Source organism: Haemaphysalis longicornis, unplaced genomic scaffold (genome assembly GCF_048455015.1).
Source record: "Haemaphysalis longicornis isolate Haplotype H1 unplaced genomic scaffold, Haemaphysalis longicornis Haplotype H1 scaffold_8, whole genome shotgun sequence".
NCBI classification, from domain to species: domain Eukaryota; kingdom Metazoa; phylum Arthropoda; class Arachnida; order Ixodida; family Ixodidae; genus Haemaphysalis; species Haemaphysalis longicornis.
In genome coordinates, this window is record NW_027526445.1 from 45,650,636 (window position 1) to 45,668,479 (window position 17,844).

Here is a 17,844-nt window from a genome sequence, read left to right on the forward strand (position 1 = left end):
AAGTGCAACTGTGGTGGCATCTGGTCTGCCACTCCGTCAGCTTCCTCCTTCTTTGGGAAATTCACTTTTAGGTGCGGAGTATACCTTAGGACCACACAGTGTCCGTCTGCGTCCGTGCGCTTCGCATTTTACAGTCACAAAAAATCACACAGGCACCGGCAGGATTCGAGCCTGTGTCTGGTAGACCAGACAGAGTTAGTGTCAGTCATCTCATCTATTGGGCTACGACCGTAAGTTAGTAACCGAGAGTCAAACGGCTTACTCCCTCGCCTGCAACAGTGCGGAGTACCTTAGGACCTCCCAGCGTCTGTCCGCGTCCATCCGTGCGCACACCACCATCAAGCAGAAATGAAGCGAAACTTGATTTGTGCCGCGAGTTCCAGTTTTATTTAGGGAATAATCGAGGTGCAACTCACGGCTCAAATCGAATGACGGTCGGGGCGCAAATAGGATGTCACTCGGGGCGCAACTTGGATGTCATTTCGAGTTCCCGTACTCCGTACCCTCGCCATCATCCACGGAGTAGAGATGCTGCCATTTTTTTTTTACCGTGGTACAAGACGTGCAAGTGGCTGCAGCAGCTTGTTCATTGGCCGGCACCATCAATGTTGCTGGCTTCTTGCTGGCCTTGCAGGCCTGAAGTGCACTGGCACCTCTACAGCAACAGAACCCCAAGGCTTTGTCTGCGTTGTGCCCGTAATGTCGACAATGCGTGCTTTTGTCGCAGTCATAGCACACTCATTGTGCGTGTCCCCCCCACCCCCCGCGCTACAAAACACAAAAACCTTTCTAGAAAATGGAAACAAGTCTGGGTCCGTCGGGCATATGCCGCCTCTTTTGGCTGTGGCTTGCGGTGAAGCCATCGAGACGGGAATTTTTTTTTTCTTCTGTGATTGAAGTGCGCGGAGGATGTTATTACAACAATGAAAATATTTGTGAAAAAGAAAGGCTACAGTAAAACCACGTTACAAGAGACACTTGGTTATAAGAGACATTTGAATGAGGATGGTTTGGTTGGTTTTCCTGTGTTAGTCATGTTAGCAACTTTGCGTACAAGAGACCTTGGTTACAAGAGACATGTTTCCTGAGTCCATTGAGTGTCTCTTGTAACCAGGTATTACTGTAATATGATGACCATCATCGTACTTGCAATGCGCACACCAGACCTTGCATTGCATGCAAGCGGCCAGTTCCGCTCGCACGGAGGGGTCCGTGCATATCGTGCAATGTGACTTGCAGCATTTGATTCTGCAGAATACAGTAACGAATCCATGGTTTGCTCTTTACGTTGGTTCAAATTTGCGTTCTTGCAAATTTGCATTTAATTTGTTCAAATTAACTTGTACAAAACCATTTTGGGTTTTGTACAAGACGGGTACTTAATGGTGGTGGTGGTGCCATAGGCAGTGAAAATAAACACTTGGCATTGGAAGCAGATGACTTTCCCCGCAATGTGCGCCCTGGACGTACCTATATTATTTGCACAACATTGAGGCAGGTCTAGAAATTGGTCATCATGGAATGCTTTCAGCAAACTTTGAAAAAAGAAAGAGGAAAATCTAGGTACACCTAAGCTCTTCTCGCGAGTTGTGAATCTGAAAGCATTCACAACTATGTTGATTTTGATGCTGATGAATGCTGTTTCGTGTTTCGCGTTCAAATTGGTGGGGTCTATTCTTTAGACTTTCCACCTTAGTGTGTTGGCTATGGGTCTCGAGCGCTGCCTGTAGGGGCGCCACTAAAATCCCCCTAGCGGCCCGTTTCGAAAGCAGTCGTGGGAGTCTCCTGCCTGCTCGCCACTGTTGCCGCTGTTTATGCGGCACGGTCACGACTGATATTTTCCGTTTGTATGTGTTGGAAATACATATTTATGTAGAGCAGCCACTCTGTTCACAAATGTGGTGTATTTGCAAGAGTGTAAATGCTTCTGATGCGATGTTAGTGTGGTACATTGGGTCCGCATAAGCACCAGGTGTGTGTCACAGGCCGGTGTCGCAAAACCGGCATATATGCATGGACCTGATTGTAATTACACTGCCCTGAAATTTAGTAACAGTAACCTCCGTAAGCAGCGTTCGTTCAGATGCTCATGCTACGGCTATACACTACGATGTAAACCGGTTTCGTGCGCTTACATAATCTAGTGGAGCACTCATACCTGACAGCACGCCAATTAGTTACACTTCAAATCTCAGATGTCGATCACTACCCTGAACAAGCCAATGTACCATGAATTTCACGGACATTCTACGCAATAAGTATGACGGATAATGCAAAATTATATGCGGGAGTCAGCATATGGCAAAGAACTTACTGCTGGGTTGTTTTGTCTTCATTCATCATCTGCTACATATATCCTCCACTTATATCTGTGTCCATGACTAAATGCGGCTTCGAAACGTCATACGACACAGGGAGCCTGCAGAATCTAGCACAAAAGTGAAATCAGAGGGCTTTATCAGATACCACACTCTTCCAACACCTTTTATCGCTTGTGAACTTACTTACTGTATACTTCAAAAGTGTCCGTCGAGTGATCAGCTGTTCATTAAAGTTGAAAAAACAAAATAAAAGTTAACGCTCAGCTTGTGTGTGGGGTTACTAAAACGGTCATTCCTTTATTTCGCTCCGAATTTGTACAAGATATTTAAGCCCCTCCCCCTCTGTTCCCCGTGTCCTGGAAAATATCAGTGCATTTCGCATCTAGTTGCTCTAAAGTTAAGATGAACGTCTAACTAGCATTTCCGAAGCTGCGCTGGGTTTTTTCATTCCCGTACGAGCTAATATATTGCTTCCGGACTAGAGATACCGTTTATTGTTTTTGTTGTTTCATTAACTTTTCTTGGTCCTTGCTATCAGGTGTGAGTGGGCACGTATTTAACGAATTACAGCCTTAGAATATAGGTACTTAACATGCTCGCGTGGTTTCTATTCCCATAAAAGGCACATTATTATCAGGTATTAGGTAATCACATCCTCAAATCATATTTTTCTGTGACGTATATATTTGAAACGAAGCCGCATTTGTTGTCCGCGCTGCAAAGGAAAACCAAGTTCTCGCTGCGCCAGTATCAGGTCTCAGTAGAATTCACTTGTCTCTGACGTATTCGAAGATGACAGTGGTTATACACTGCTGCCGTCGCTGATGCCCACAAAAGCGGCCTACAAGCGCGCAGAACCGCGCCCTCGGGTATCTCTTGTTGACGTTCGAGTACTCTACGAAGACGCACCTGTTTTTGAAGTGCCTTAAATGTACAATTTGTTTACAGACGTGGCCATAACTAGTTGTTTAGAGCGTGGAAAGGCAAAAAGAAGCGAAAGAGAAAACACTGCATGAGCCCCTATCAGCCACGCCACGCAGCGCTCCTCCCGCAAGCGTTGCGGAGAAGCGATTGCGAAGCTCGAGGTGTATAGATTAGAATCATTTGGACGGTACTCTTGAGAATTCTACGTTGCTCCCGCTGGACTGTCTGCTCTCTCTGCGGCCCTGCGCATGCATAAACTTTGCCTAACGCAGTACTTCGCGCTTTTTCAACGCGACGCATGCGCTATGCGGTGCGGTCACATGGGTTTAGGAGCCGTTTTACGGCTACAGACGCCACTGATGCTGTCTTTTTTTCTCGGTGGGCCGTCTGATGCCTTCGCATTGAAAGAGGGGAGACAAAGCAGCTAGCAGGCTGTACAGACTTCTGTTTATTGCATTCTGTTGGAACGGCTCGTTTCTGGCCCGCGCGCTTGCGCAGAGACGACGGGCACAAAGTCTGGCGTGGGGAACAGCTCGGCAGTGCATAGTTAGGACACGTGGTTGGCCGAGGTGCCGCAGATCGCACGCGGAGCAGCCTTGCTTTCCCGGCATAACCACGTCGAGGAACAAAAAACAGAGTGCCAAACACTTTTCTTCACACGCACATCACCGGTGGCACAGCAACGCACTGTATTTGGGCCTGCCACGGTAGTTAAGGGAACACAACCACAGACCTGGCTTCCTTGCGTGCCGCAACGTCACCGGTGCAACCCCAAAGCGCGAGCCGTCATTTCTAAACGTTTTGTCTTGTTAAAGGGGCCGTGAAGACAAAATGTGGCTGTTTAATCAGGAAGAATAAACCGTTAGTAATTCCGTTGGCTTTACTCCTTTTTTTTTTTTAACCGAAAAATGCAAGAAATATTGAAAAACTGTGCTCAGACGAAACTAAGGTTGACCAAATGAGGCTAAGATAACGTCACCGAAACGCTGCAAGAACACTTTTCACATTTCAAAAACCTTTTGACAATTTAATTCACGTGTGCAATTACTGAGTCATGCATTTTCGTTTTCAAATTTAGAAATAAATAAATGCTTCCGGATCTTTACCACCAGCGTGAAAGATGGCTTCAGTCACACTACGGAGCACAGCTTCCAAAAGCAAGATTTGATTGATTGATTGTAGGGTTCAACGTGCCGACGCAACGCAGGCGATGAGGTGCACCGTAGCGGAGAGCTGCGGATTAATTTTGATCTTTAACGTGCGCCGAAATCTCGTACACACGGGCGTTCTTGCATTTCGCCTTCATCAGAAAAGCTGCCGCCGCCCCGGGAATCGAACCCGCGACCTCGTGCTCAGCAGCGCAACGCCTTAGCCACTGAGCCACCGCGGCGGGTGGAAGCAAGATTTGAACAAGCTCACTTTAGTGCCCCTCTAACACAACAGGCCACTCGACACATTTGAGGAAAACACCGATGACGTTATGCGAAAAACTGCAGATGAGAAGCATTCAGCACTTTTAGCACTCGCTTCTTGCCTTAGAGAAGAGAAACAAAGCTTGAAATCATGAGAATTCAGGCTACAAACACAAGCACACACCAAGATGCCAATTGTTGCACTCTGAATTGTTTTAACGTCTTTCGCATTGCATTGCAACATTTGGGTAATAATGCCGGCAAGCAAAACCCATCTTCACTTACATTTAATTCTTGAATGGTGCGAAAAGGAAAAAAAAAAGTAGAAAGAAAAAACTCGCGACAAAACTTGAAAAGGGGCAAATTTTGGAGTGATTGTTCGGACTCTCTTATGGTTTTATAGAAGCTGCGCAGAGCTCAGGATGGTATGGTTCACATTAAGAGAGTGAGGAAAAAGTTTTTCAAGCCATCTTACAGGACGAGCATGATAAAAAACAAGCCCGAGACATGCACCCCAAAACCTCTCTCATGAAGTTCATGGTGGGCTTAATATGAGCGTGTAATGACAACGTACTCGCGCATCAACGTAGCTCAGTGTGCAAATTTATGAAGAGCGGGCAAATCGGTTGTCATGTAAAACAATGTCCTGATTGTATCATTCTTCATTTGAATGTAACTTAAGGGTACTAAAGGGAAGATTCGGTTGAAGCGGATCAAGTGGTGTTAGGCCTAGTCCGCACGGTCAGAGTGTTCCTACGGACTTAGGTACGTCGCGGCTTGGACTTGAGTTGCTCAAATAAAGTTTAGTCCTTCTCTCTCTCTCTCTAACATCGATGCACAAGTAAGTCGTTTTTATGCGCCCATATTGTTGGTTACGCCTTCATTGTGGATGTGGCCAGTGAAACGCATTTTGCCGCATCAACTCGCGGATGGGGGGAAAAAAACACAGCAAAAACATCCAGTAGCAAATTTTCTGGGCCCTCCACGAAAGATTTCACATTGCAGAATAGAGTGTCTGCTCTCTAAATGTCCTACATTTCCTACTCTACTATGCCTACCTTGAGAAGGTTAGTAAAAATAGCTACGAAATTCCGTTACGTTCGCTCGAGAAACTATGGGTTTGTTGTGTTTTTTTTTTCCGGCAGTGAGCAAAAAGGCGGTGTGCGAGTCGCAAGCGTCTTGCAACGTCTCGTTATGCGGCCTCCGCGAGATGAGAGAAACAAAAAAAAAGTATTTACGCAAGGTGGAGCGGGGGAGCTCGTGTTATAACATTACAAGCGTGGGAACTCGCATTGCTAACAAGTTTGGGCGCAGCGGCGTTTCTAACAAGCTTGACATTGCTAGGGAGAGGTGTACTTTGAACAGTGGATGCTAGAACTCCCGTCGCGGTCCTAACGCCTAACCACTTAGCAGGAAGGACGAGCTTTCGCGAGTCAACGAGTATAGTGTTTGGAGACAAAAGCCCATTACACGGCTAACAGCATGGTTACTTTCTTTTTCCTGGGTGTGCGAGGGAGGGGCAGTGATCACTGCGTTAAGTATGCACAACTTGGCATGCACGCCCAGAACAACAGGCTGGTAGAAGCGGATATGTTGGAAAAATATGGAATCGACGTGCTCTTTTAATTTTTTGCATGCAAGCAGACTCATTGCTGGCTCACACAGCGGTACAGTGAATAGCTGTGCGACACAGCAAAGCACATGTATTGCTATATCAATTCATTTGTGGTGGTCTGTGCTTGCTTTTTTTCTTTTTTTGTAATGGATTCCGCTGTGGTATTGCTGAATGCTTTTACGATTTAATCTTGAGCTCGCTGGAATTCTCTTTCATCGTTCGGATGGCAATTGTGGTTGGTGATGAACCTGTAACCATTGCGCCAAACAAGCATTTTTCTCGTTTTCCCCACGACACCTTCATAGGGCAGGTAATGATATGATTCAACAGCTTGAAAGAGAGAGAGGAAAAGGGGAAAAAAAAAAAGCTTTCCCAAGAATATTGCATGCTGTGCCACATGCCAGCTGCACTTTCAGTTGCATCCGCGTAGCGAACGAAAACATCACATGCATGCACACACACACTGCAACAAGGCATAGAGTGGAGAAAACAGCTGCAAGGGGAGGAGGGAGTTGTGGCCTTCTAAGAGCAGCACCATGGCTGAGAGTTCTTGGAGAGGCAGCAGCAGCACCTTGCAATAGTTCACACAAACCAACCAAGGGATGTGCAAAGCACTGCAAAACTGTCTCCAAAAGTTTTTCTTCGGGTAAAACTCCGTCTGGAAAGGGTGAAGGGGTCCGGAACGCTCCGTTCCCATTTCCCGCGCGTCTTCGATGCTTTGGATGAGAGTCTGAGGGACATTTGAAATTGTCGAGGGTCTTCACGGTGCAAGGTGCGAGAGTGCCTTGTTGCTTGCAGCGAAACCACCAACTCGGTTTGGTACGTTGTTATTGCATTCGTGTGGCGATAGACTTTCCCAGAAGTAGTCAAGTGAAAACATCTGCTCTGCACACTGTAGAAAAGCACTTGTTCTTGTTTGCAACATAGCTGCCTTCGTGTTCACAACACCACTAAGCGATACAATCCCTGTTAGAGTGGACGCTAGCCCTGGTGTCCAGTTAAATCTCCCCAGAGTTGAGAGAGCACTGCTTGAAGGGCTCCAGCAGGAACTGAACTTTGTACGTTCCGAATGAACACACGGCCATCCATGTAGGGATTGCTGCTTGCACAACTGTAGTTTCCTTAACCTTGCATGGTGGTTGAAGAGGTAGCGGGACAGGTCTGCAGCAGGTTTGAGGGGCACTTCTCTCCACTGTGAAGAGCGTGCCAGTCAGTCCGCAGCCCTGTGGAGTCCCGCACGGCCACTGGTCGGCGGCACCACGGCTACAGCGAGCACTCCGGCGGGTCAGCCGCCCCGTAGAAAACCAGTTCCGGGATCTGTCCACCCTGCACGCCCGTGCCGTTGGTGGAGTCGGAGGAGCTCTGGAACTGGAAGGTCACGCTGCCCACAGAGACCTCGCTCATGCCCTCCTGTCCAAAGTAGCTCAGCTCAGAGCCCTCGAGGACGGCCGAGGCCGTGTAGTAGGTGTCGGCCTCGATCTGCACGGGGTGCTCGAAGTGCACCCGGAAGGTGCTGCTCGAGCCGTCCGAGTGGAAGCGTGTGTCGCACTGCGCCAGTGCCTTGCCGCCCCGCTTGAGCTCGATGCGCGAGCGGTACTCACACGCGCCGCTGCTCGAGCCGTACAGGCCGAAGCCCGCCAGGAAGACCCGCCGGTCGGCGCAGAACTGGACGCTGTCGCAGCGTCCCCGGTAGCGCCACTGGTTGCTGCGGTAGGCGCACGATTGGAAGCGACGGCAGACGCGCGTGGGCAGCCCCAGCCGCGCCTGCACGGGGAAGGGCACGGGGGGCTTCTGGGAGGCCGCGAAGTGGAGGAACAGGTCGGCCGTCTCGCGGAGGGTCAGCACGCCCGACTGGGCGGCCCCGTCAGCGAACTCCTGCAGGGACATGGCGGGCAGGCGGAGCAGGTAGAGGGCGCTGCCCAGGCACTCGCGCCGGTTTTCTGCAGTCGGCTCGAGGCCCCGGCGGGCGCACTCGGCACCGGCCCAGGCGAGGGCGGCGTCGAAGACGAGCGCCTCGCGCGTGTTGAGGGACTCGCGCGACAGCACCGCCTCGAGCGTGGGCCGGTCCACGTCCGGGAAGCCGTCGGAGGAGAGGGCGAGCGCGGCCTGGGCGTCGATGATCTCCCAGCAGCGCTGCGCCAGGGCGGGCTCCTCGAAGAGGCGGCTCTGGCTGAGCAGGACGCAGGCGTTGCGGGCCGTCAGGCTCGTCTCGAGGTAGGCCACGCAGGCGCGCGCCAGGTGGGGCACCAGGTATTTCTTGGCGGCGTACAACGTGGCCAGCACCGTGTCCGCCTCCAGGGTGATGTCGTCACAGTACAGGTACCTGCGGACAGCACAGCGGCGGGTCGGTGGCTGGCTGGGCTCTGGATGTGCTATCATTGTTAGAAGGTGGCTGGGCCCAACAGGGTTGACCTAGAAGGCTACTTCGACAGTCTTTTCACTCTGCTGATTTACAGAGTCACAGACGACAGAGCACTGCTCGAAGGCAACGTGCTTTTTATTGCCCCTACCGACTGACTGGTCCGTGCAGGGATGTAGCAACCCAGCAATACCAATGGAAGGCCTCATCTAAAAGAAATAAGTTACGTTCACTTGTGGGCCCCGCAATTTCCACCAGCAACATGACAGCTTGTTCCCCAAAACGCAATGCTTCTCAACACTGATTTGGGAGCCGCTGTAGAATGCAAGAGGTTCAACAAAGACGAAGGTTCAACAATGCATATCCCAACATTTGCGCACTTCATCTTTGACCATTGTCAGTGGCAGTGCTTTAAGTGGAGAAGCGTGCAGGCTTTAGCATTCCCACAAACCTCGTTGGGCCTGGCAGCAGGAGTGGCCTTTTAAGGGAAAACGAGGCTACAAGAACCACGTAGGGAACACCACCACACTGTCGGGAAAAGTCCAGCGCACCAGAACAGCTGTGTGGAGAGAGACAGAGAGGGGGGCCAGCATACCGGAGGAGGACGAGGAAGGCGGCCGGCTCGACGTCGGGGATCTCGATGTCCTGCCCCGGCGGGGCGGCCAGTCCGCCGTAGAACATGGCGTGGAAGACGGAGCTGCCCGTGGCCAGCACGTAGCGGTGGGCGGGCACGGCCTGCTGCTGGGGCCCCTTGGGTCCCACGAGGAAGCGGACGTCGCTCATCAGCTCGTTGCGGAACATGGCCGCGTTGCGCTCCCGCACGCTCACCCGCGACGCCTGCCAGTTGGGGTCGCGCGTCTGGCCCGGCCCGAGGCGCAGCAGCTGCGAGGGCAGCAGGTCGCCTCCCACCGCTCCGCCGGCCGACGCCGAGGAGGCAGAGGAGCCATTGCTGGAGCCCCCCGGCGAGCGGAGGGGCGCCGAGGGAGGGGGGCTCGGGCACTGCAGGTAGGCCGGAGGGGGGGAGGAGGAGTAGGGGGGAGGGGAGACGGACTGCTGCTGCGGCGGGGGCAGCGTGGGGCTAGTGGGCGACTGGGTGCCCCCACTGCCCGGCTGCTGGCCTGCACAGATTGTGGGGGCCGAACATCACCCACGTTGAAGAGATTCGCTTCAAGCACGCGTTCCAGTCTCCTAAGGACCTAGGGTGAAACACCAATGGTGATTTCAAAGACCACATCTGGATGGCATCATTATCATCATCATCGTCACCCGTTCGTGTTAACCTACCCCCGAGATTTTCAGTCGCCTCTATCGTAAGTTTGTCGAGGCCATTCTTTTCCCCGAAATCTTTGTAGTTTATTCCCCCGTCTGGTCCCTGTTCGCACCCTCCTTCGTGTACCATCCCTTGGCAGTTGTTCCGTTACACGAATGGTCCAGCTGTTGTGCCTCACGGTCATTGTTTATGACCTGCTCGACCACACTGGGTCCTTCAGTTTATTTGAAATGGAATTCACTTGGAATAATACTCGTCTATATGAGCCTGTTGGAGAATACATTAGTCAGATTACAAGGTGACAAGTTGGTGCACTTGTATTGCGGGCGAGTGAAAATGGACACCCTTTTCTCTGGTGTATGAACTGCGGTTTGTTCTGTTAAATCATGGCTGGCCTGACTTGTACGACGATGCATCTTATGTGGAATATTTAAGGCAGTATACAGTTTACGACAAACAGGGGCCGACCTTGCGGCTCCAACAATGTGTGCAGCACTTGCAAGGGAGAAGCTGTAAAGCAGAATACAAAGTAGAACATCATATAGAGTTACAATGACCATTGGAGAAAAATGATAATTTCCAAGACAAATGAACACTAGCTTCGAAGTGCAGTTGTCGCATTGGGTTGCGACAGCTGCCGAGCATGTGACGACATATTTCAAGACAGATGACAGAGCACTTTACCCGGACTTCGCTATGTTCTTCATGTACACAATGGGCCCCCTTTACTTCACTGGCACCATTACATCGAAGCAATCATTTGTCTGCCTAAATATCATCAGCAGGCCTTGCCTGTAAAGGAGGCTCCGCAGCAAACGCAGTTGTGCTGCAGTGAAAATAGCAACACCGTCATGAAATCACTGCAATACTGGCCGGTAGGAATAAGTTATCATAAAATACAACAGAAGAGACAGAACGCGTCAATGCTGAAAACAGCATTAATGTTCCATTAATTGCCCGCTAGCTTCTTCAATGAAATTTCACCAAGATTGAATTGCCGCAGTGCTCCCCACTCATTCAGGGAGTGCAGTTTTGACATTGCCCATTGTACAAAAATGCCATATGTACAAAAAGTGCGACTTTCTCTGCAGAATTTAGGGAAAAAAAAGGCACTCAACAGACAGCGTTAAGAATACAATACTGTGGCTTACAGGCCAAAAATTAATAGAGACAAACATGGCCAAATGTAGAAGGAATAAACTTGAGAGAGGTGGCTACTTGAGCAAATCGCATCTGTTCCCTGTGAAATAGCACAGAGAGAGCATTGCACTTTTCTGTGCAGTTCCGCAAAACAACCTGCTGCGCAACTTGTGGCTTGTACGTTCACGACTGGCATTGTAGCTTGCAAGGAGGAAAATAAACGTTACAGCAATAAATATATTTCTTTACGTGTTACTGCATTGTAGCTTGCAAGGAGGAAAATAACCGTTGCAGCAATAAATATATTTCTTTACTTGTTACACACTGTAGAGATCCAGAGATAGAGAGATACCAACCCATGGTCAGCGCATGCCCAGCAACATGGTAGTACCAGGGGCACGCGAAAAATCCGAGGTTTGTTGCTGTGTTTGTATGCTGGCTGAGTACTGAATGAGGGCGAGATTTGAGAGCTGAAGAGATGTCACTCAGGAAGCCAACACCACTGACCAAACTCATTCGCCGGTGGGGCAAAGCGCTACCAAACCTACCTCGAGCTTGTCGCAATTGGTACACTCGGTGCGTGCGAACCATGAATTCCGTCCACTTGAGCCGCTACCGGGCTTTGTAGGCTTCGGGGGCGCAGAATACGTGCGGAAGCACTGGCGAAACTGAAACTGGCGCGTGGGGGAATTGGCGGGACGCAGTCGGAGTCACGCGCGACTCTGACTTGCGCGTGAGCTCGGCCGTCGGTCGAGATACGAACACCGCTGCGATTACCTCCGCGCGACCGGACGTTTTTTTGTGCCGTACGGCGTCTGAGCGGCACTGTGCTACTACGCCGTAGCCGCATTGCGGGCGCCAGACGACACCGTCGTACTTGTTTGCGAGGGACAGACAGTTGATACGCCGTCCGGGGCGTTGTTTCGCGATCAAGGTCGCGCGACTACGCGCGGGGGTGCGTCACCGTGAGAGCGTTGCCCAACCGAGCGTGGTAGGTTTTTCACGAGCGGTGTCACCGCTCGCCAACATGTCAGAGTCCGCGTGCTGTCTTCGACACCAGCGATCCGAAAAATTCAGATAATTTCTGCCTGGCACCCTAAGGCACGACGTCGTGTACTTAAAGCGAAGGTTTGTTAGATCTACCAATCCCCGTTCCAGCGTCAGCGTACATTTCGCTCGCTGTAATAGCTCATAAAAGCTGCAAGTGCCGTTGAACCTGTTACAGAACCCGACATCGCCAAGTCAACAGAAATGTCCAACGCCGAGTGTGTAATTTTCGGGTGTGTGCACAAGTAGAACGGCTGGCAGGGGAAGTGTTTGCGTTTGCGATCGAGCGAGACGCATCCAGCATCGGAAGTCTTCCTGACGACCACACCTGACAGTGTGGCCTTTGAACTTTTCCTGAACGCCATTCGCTCGATGCGAAATTAGCCGCGGTGCAGGGTGCGCCGTTTTTTTTTTCTCTTTCTTTTTTACCTCGGACGACAAAGCCGACACGTTCACGCTAGCGAATTGATATCGCGTGTCGGCGCTGCTCAGAGGCGAAGCGCTGCACCCTCCGCCGTCACCCAAGCTGTGAACCCACCCGACCGAGGCCGGAAGAAGTGCAAGCGGGAGGGTTGGCGCGAGTGTTAGCGGCGCCTGCTCACCGTAGAAGGTCCACTGCTTGGCCGTCGTGACGCTGTTGTTGGATTCTTCCCGTCGCCGCGTCGCTCTCGCCGACATTTCTCGACGCGCCGCAATCCTCGCGCGAACGCTAAGGGACCGCCGTGTCGCGATCTTGCCGATCCATACGTGCTGTAGTACGTCGCCGACGCTCGGCTTTGACGTCAGGGGAGCGAGCGAGCGAGCGGTGGTGTTGCCGAGCTGGTTTTGTTGTTGCTGGACCACGACGACCCGTCTTGTGCTGGCGCTACGTTTGCTTATTTTCCAACCCACTTTTGCTTGTCTGTTTTTCGGTCTGCTGCATTTCTCTCGCGGATTCTCGCGTTTCTCCTCGCTGGCCTCGAAAACCAGAACTTCCCACAATGCAGTGCGGCTGCTTTGTTTTGTGACCACGTTTGTGACGCACTGCTTTTCGCATTACCGACTTACCGACCCGTTTAACCAACCTTCTCGTTTGTAACTTTTCATCTATTGGAGTGAAATGTTGAGCCTGCAAAAGACGTGAACGCAATTTATTGACTCTTATTGCGTGTATGCCATAAATGTATAAAACGAAAGTTCTACTGGTCCGCTACTGCTCGGCATTTTACAGATGTAATGATTATGTTATGTTACGGTTGTCGACAATAAAATTTTGCTGAGCTGTTTTGCGTCGTCACTTTGCAACTCGGAGAAGGGGTTGTGAGTTTTGTTTTGAGCTCTTAATGAGTGAAGCCGGATGGTGGCGCTGCTTACCGCACATCGGCGCTGATGCGCGCATCCATTCATGGATGCATCCATCAGATTTATAACAAGTCGTAGAGACGCCATTTGTAATATTGAAACGCGTTTTGTCCTGAGTGCGTACACATTCAGAGAAACCGTGTGAGGGGACAAGTTCAAAAATCTGCCATGCCGCCCACTGTGGAGGATGCCGTTGTGCTTCCGCCGCCGGTGGAGGAGCCGGCGCCGAAAGAGGAGGCGACAACAGCAGCAGCGGCTGACACCGCAGCCCCTGCCGCCTCCGAAGCTCCTCCGTCGCCGCCGAGCGATCAACAGCCCGCACCGGCCCCCGAACCAACGCCTCCGCCACCACCACCGGCGCCGGTCAAGCCCACGATCGGCATAATCTACCCGCCGCCAGAGCTGCGCAACATTGTCGACAAGACCGCCACGTTCGTGGCGCGCAACGGGCCCGAGTTCGAGGCTCGCATCCGGCAGAACGAGATCAACAACGCCAAGTTCAACTTCCTGAACCAGGGCGACCCGTACAATGCCTACTACCAGCACAAGGTCAAGGAGGCCAAGGAAGGCAAGATCCAGCCCGAGCTGGCGCTCGCCCCGACGCCCACCAAGCCCGGCCAGCAGCAGTCCGCCGGGGGCAAGCAGGAGATCTCCAAGATCGTCGAGCAGCCCATCGTGCCCAAGGAGCCCCCGCCGGAGTTCGAGTTCGTCGCCGACCCGCCGTCCATCTCCGCGCTGGACCTGGACATCGTCAAGCTGACGGCGCAGTTCGTGGCGCGCAACGGGCGCCAGTTCCTCACGAACCTGATGAACCGCGAGCAGCGCAACTACCAGTTCGACTTCCTGCGCCCGCAGCACAGCTTGTTCAACTACTTCATGAAGCTGCTCGAGCAGTACACCAAGATCCTCGTGCCCGGCAAGGACCTGATGGCGCGGCTCAAGCGCGAGTCGGAGGACGCCAAGGTGATCCTGGACCAGGTGCGCTACCGCGTCGAGTGGACCAAGCTGCAGGAGGCGCAGAAGCGCCGCGAGGAGGAGGAGGCCGAGCGGGAGCGGGTGCAGTACGCCCAGATCGACTGGCACGACTTCGTCGTCGTCGAGACGGTCGACTACCAGCCCAGCGAGCAGGGCCTCTTCCCGCCGCCCACGAACCCCGACGAGGTCGGCTCGCGGGTCCTCGCCCAGCAGCGGATGGAGGAGGAGGGCGAGGAGGTCGAGATGGAGGTTGAGTCCGACGAGGAGGCCGGCAGCGACAAGGAGGAGGACGAGGAGGCGGCGCCTCCGTCGTCTGCGCCCTCCAACCTGCCCCCGCGGGCCCCGAGCCCCCCGCCGCAGCCGCCCAAGGAGGCGCCGCCGCAGCTGCCGCCGCTGCCGCCCAACCCGGAGCAGGTGGTGGTGCGCAAGGACTACAACCCCAAGGGGGGCAAGCCGGCCAAGCCGTCGTCCGAGCAGTTCCTCATCTCGCCCATCACGGGCGAGAAGATCCCGGCGGACAAGATGCAGGAGCACATGCGCATCGGCCTCCTGGACCCCCGCTGGGTGGAGCAGCGGGACCGGGCCATTCAGGAGAAGATGCAGCAGGACGAGGTGTTTGCGCCGGGGTCGGCCATCGAGAGCAGCCTCAAGCAGTTCGCCGAGCGCCGTACGGATATCTTCGGCTTTGGCGACGAGGAGACAGCTATCGGCAAGAAGATCGGCGAGGAGGACAGGCGGCCGCAGGAGAAGGTGCGTTGTTGCTTGGCTTGTTTTTTGGTGCAAAAAAAGGGCAGAGGCACTGCGTGGTGTATTTTGTGCTGCGTACATCCCCTACATGAGGGAAGTGACAAAAGGTGTCAATTTGGGCTTTGGTGAGGGTAGCCTGACTTATGGGCACTCGAAGGAAGGGTAATAAGTTGTCAAAAAGCCGAGTGCAGGGCAAACTAAGAAAGTATTGCGCAGCTTGTAATCACGTGGTTTGTAGAAACTGTCTGGAACGCAGGCATAATATACTGGACCACTTACAGCATTGGCTTTGCGTGTGCTAGTGTCAGTGAATGGTGCACTAGTTTAGAATGCCTGTAGTGTGTTTTTCGCATGGCATTGCAAGGAGTGGACAGTAACTGATGGCACGTGTGTATGTGTGGGCCATAGACCATCGCACTAATTGTGGGCCTTGTAAGAAGCAGCGTTAACCGAACAAACCGCACTCCTCTTGCACAGGTGACCTGGGACGGCCACACGGCCAGTATGGAGGCTGCCACGCGCGCCGCCCGCGCCAACATCACCATCGAGGAGCAAATCCAGCAGATCCACAAGATCAAGGGCCTCCTGCCCGACGAGGAGAAGGAGCGCATCGGTCCGGCCAAGCCGCAGCACGGTGGCTCCTCCTCACACCTGCTGCCACCGCTTCCACCCTTGCCTCCACCGCCGGTGTCCGCCGCACCCCCGGTCAGCGCACCGAAGCCACCCCCGCCCAAGCCACAGCCACTGCCGACACCTCCGAAGCAGACTTCCCAACAGCAGCAGCAACAGCAGCAGCAGCAACAACAGAACCTGCTTCCCCCCTCGCTGCGACCACAAATCCCGCCAGTGCTGACGCACCAGCCGTCGCGATCCATGCTGGCCACCCCGCAGGGCATCCTGATGGCGCCCCACATGAGGGCACCGCCGGGCATGCTGGCGATGGCGCAGGGTGGGCCGCCGCCCCTGGGATTCGTGCCGATGCCCCCTCCGATGGCTCCGCTGGCCCCTCCGCCGGAGATGCCCCCTCCGCCCCCGAGCCTGCCGCCGCCTCCCTCGCTTCAGCCGCCGGACGACGAGCCCCCGAGCAAGAAGAGCAAGACGGAGGAGAGCCTGATCCCGGAGGCGGAGTTCCTGGCGCGCCACCCGGGCGGCGTCCCCGTGACGGTGCGGGTGCAGGTGCCCGCGGCCAGCGGCCAAGACAAGCCCGAGTGGAAGCTGCAGGGCCAGACGCTGACCCTGAGCCTGCCCCTGACGGACACCGTGTCGGTGCTCAAGGCCAAGCTGCACGAGGAGCTGGGCATGCCGCCGGGGAAGCAGAAGCTCCAGTACGAGGGCATGTTCGTCAAGGACTCCAACACCCTCGCCTACTACAACCTGGGCCCCAACTCGGTGGTCGTGCTCCAGGTCAAGGAGCGCGGAGGGCGCAAGAAGTAGCGCTGTTCGCGTAATAAAGAGCGTGCCTTTGGTACGCAAGCGTTGGGCGGATGAGATGGTTTCAGATGTCGTCTGGCTGGTACAACTAGTGGCAACTGCTGTTTGAAGGGAAGTTTTGTCTTGCACCCCTGTTCATTCAATTTTCCGACACGAGGTGACTCTTTGCTGTGGAGAATGCACACGGAAGCAGCAGTTATGAAGTCGAAGAATATCAAAAATCATTTAAAACGTTCGAGGTAGACGGGAGTTGCATTATTGATTGGTTGGGAAGCTAGATGTGTCGTAATTTTGTTTTAAGTGGTGGCTAATCAGTACTTTCCTTGGTATAATAGCATTGGTATAACTAGTAAAACATTGTTTCACTGATGAGATGCAGCAGCATCTCTCTCTCTCTGCTTGACGCACAAGGTTGAATACAAGGTTTGCAATTGTCTTCTTTTCCGACTTGCCAAATGTGTACCATGATGCTACTGTTTGAACACACGCTCTTGAATAAAATCTGATACTCATTCCTGGCCACCAACAACTGCTCATTGTGTTCTTTTTGGTTGAATTATTCGTAATCTGACAAACATAGTGCAACGAGCTCCGTCTGTTTTATATCAATACCTTTGCTTCAACACAGCACGCAAGTGCGCTCGCATAAGGCCATTTGTACGCTGTCTTCTCACCGACCCTGTCCATTTTCGCGCTTTACGGTTTACTTTGTCACACATGGAATACCTACTAAGGCTGATCGATCAAATTGCTGATTCTATTACAAGCTCTGACTGGTGGCCTCTTTAAGTGGCTCGGGAAGGGGGTAGGGGGAGTGTTTGATTTGCCACGAAGCATCATTTGTGATTTCAGCGCCTTTTTAAGCACTTACCCTGGTATTGCATTCTATTTTCTAGTGCCACGTTGGGCATGGTCTGATTGGTCGTAACGTCACAACACCAAGTTCGGCGAGAGGTGCATTGTGTGCTCACTGACTGAGCAAACTATCCAAGAGTTCTGGCCGCCGCCTTTGGAAGAGATGCGATACCTACCACGCAGCCTCTGCCTCTGGTGTCCATGGACGGTTGTTTCCAGTTGTTCTTACCTTGAGCTATGCGGGGAGAAGGTTTGGAGGATAAGGTGGAGGGGGGCGGATGCCGGGACGATGTAGATGTCTGTAGATGAAGGACATAGGTGGTGAACGTATGCAGTGCCTCCTTTGCTTTGTTTCACATTCTCATGCCTAGATTAGAGTATTAGCAAGTAGAACGGATCAGCAGTGT

At 52.9% G+C, this 17,844-nt stretch overlaps 3 protein-coding genes across 8 annotated transcripts in view; 2 read left to right on the plus strand and 1 right to left on the minus strand.

The window, feature by feature from the left end:
* Positions 1 to 17,844, plus strand: part of Brf (Brf RNA polymerase III subunit) — a 111,943-nt gene that overhangs the window by 11,326 nt on the left and 82,773 nt on the right. The window lies entirely within an intron of this gene.
* On the minus strand, positions 3,671 to 13,058 carry Lute (BTB/POZ domain containing protein 3 lute). Of its 4 annotated transcripts, XM_077682076.1 has the most exons (4): positions 11,590 to 12,683; positions 11,398 to 11,487; positions 9,227 to 9,749; positions 3,671 to 8,595 (listed from the first exon to the last, which is right to left on the minus strand). In XM_077682076.1, exons 1-4 carry the CDS (start codon positions 11,630 to 11,632, stop codon positions 7,536 to 7,538), a joined length of 1,716 nt encoding a protein of 571 aa, XP_077538202.1. In that variant the 5' UTR covers positions 11,633 to 12,683; the 3' UTR covers positions 3,671 to 7,535. The 4 variants fall into 4 exon arrangements, with proteins under 4 accessions (XP_077538202.1, XP_077538203.1, XP_077538204.1 ...); XM_077682077.1 differs by lacking the exons at positions 11,398 to 11,487; positions 11,590 to 12,683 and adding an exon at positions 12,691 to 13,058; XM_077682078.1 differs by lacking the exon at positions 11,398 to 11,487 and having other exon boundaries at positions 11,590 to 12,682.
* Positions 13,467 to 17,111, plus strand: Sf3a1 (splicing factor 3a subunit 1). Its single transcript, XM_077682073.1, has 2 exons — positions 13,467 to 15,154; positions 15,629 to 17,111. Exons 1-2 carry the CDS (start codon positions 13,598 to 13,600, stop codon positions 16,583 to 16,585), a joined length of 2,514 nt encoding a protein of 837 aa, XP_077538199.1. The 5' UTR covers positions 13,467 to 13,597; the 3' UTR covers positions 16,586 to 17,111.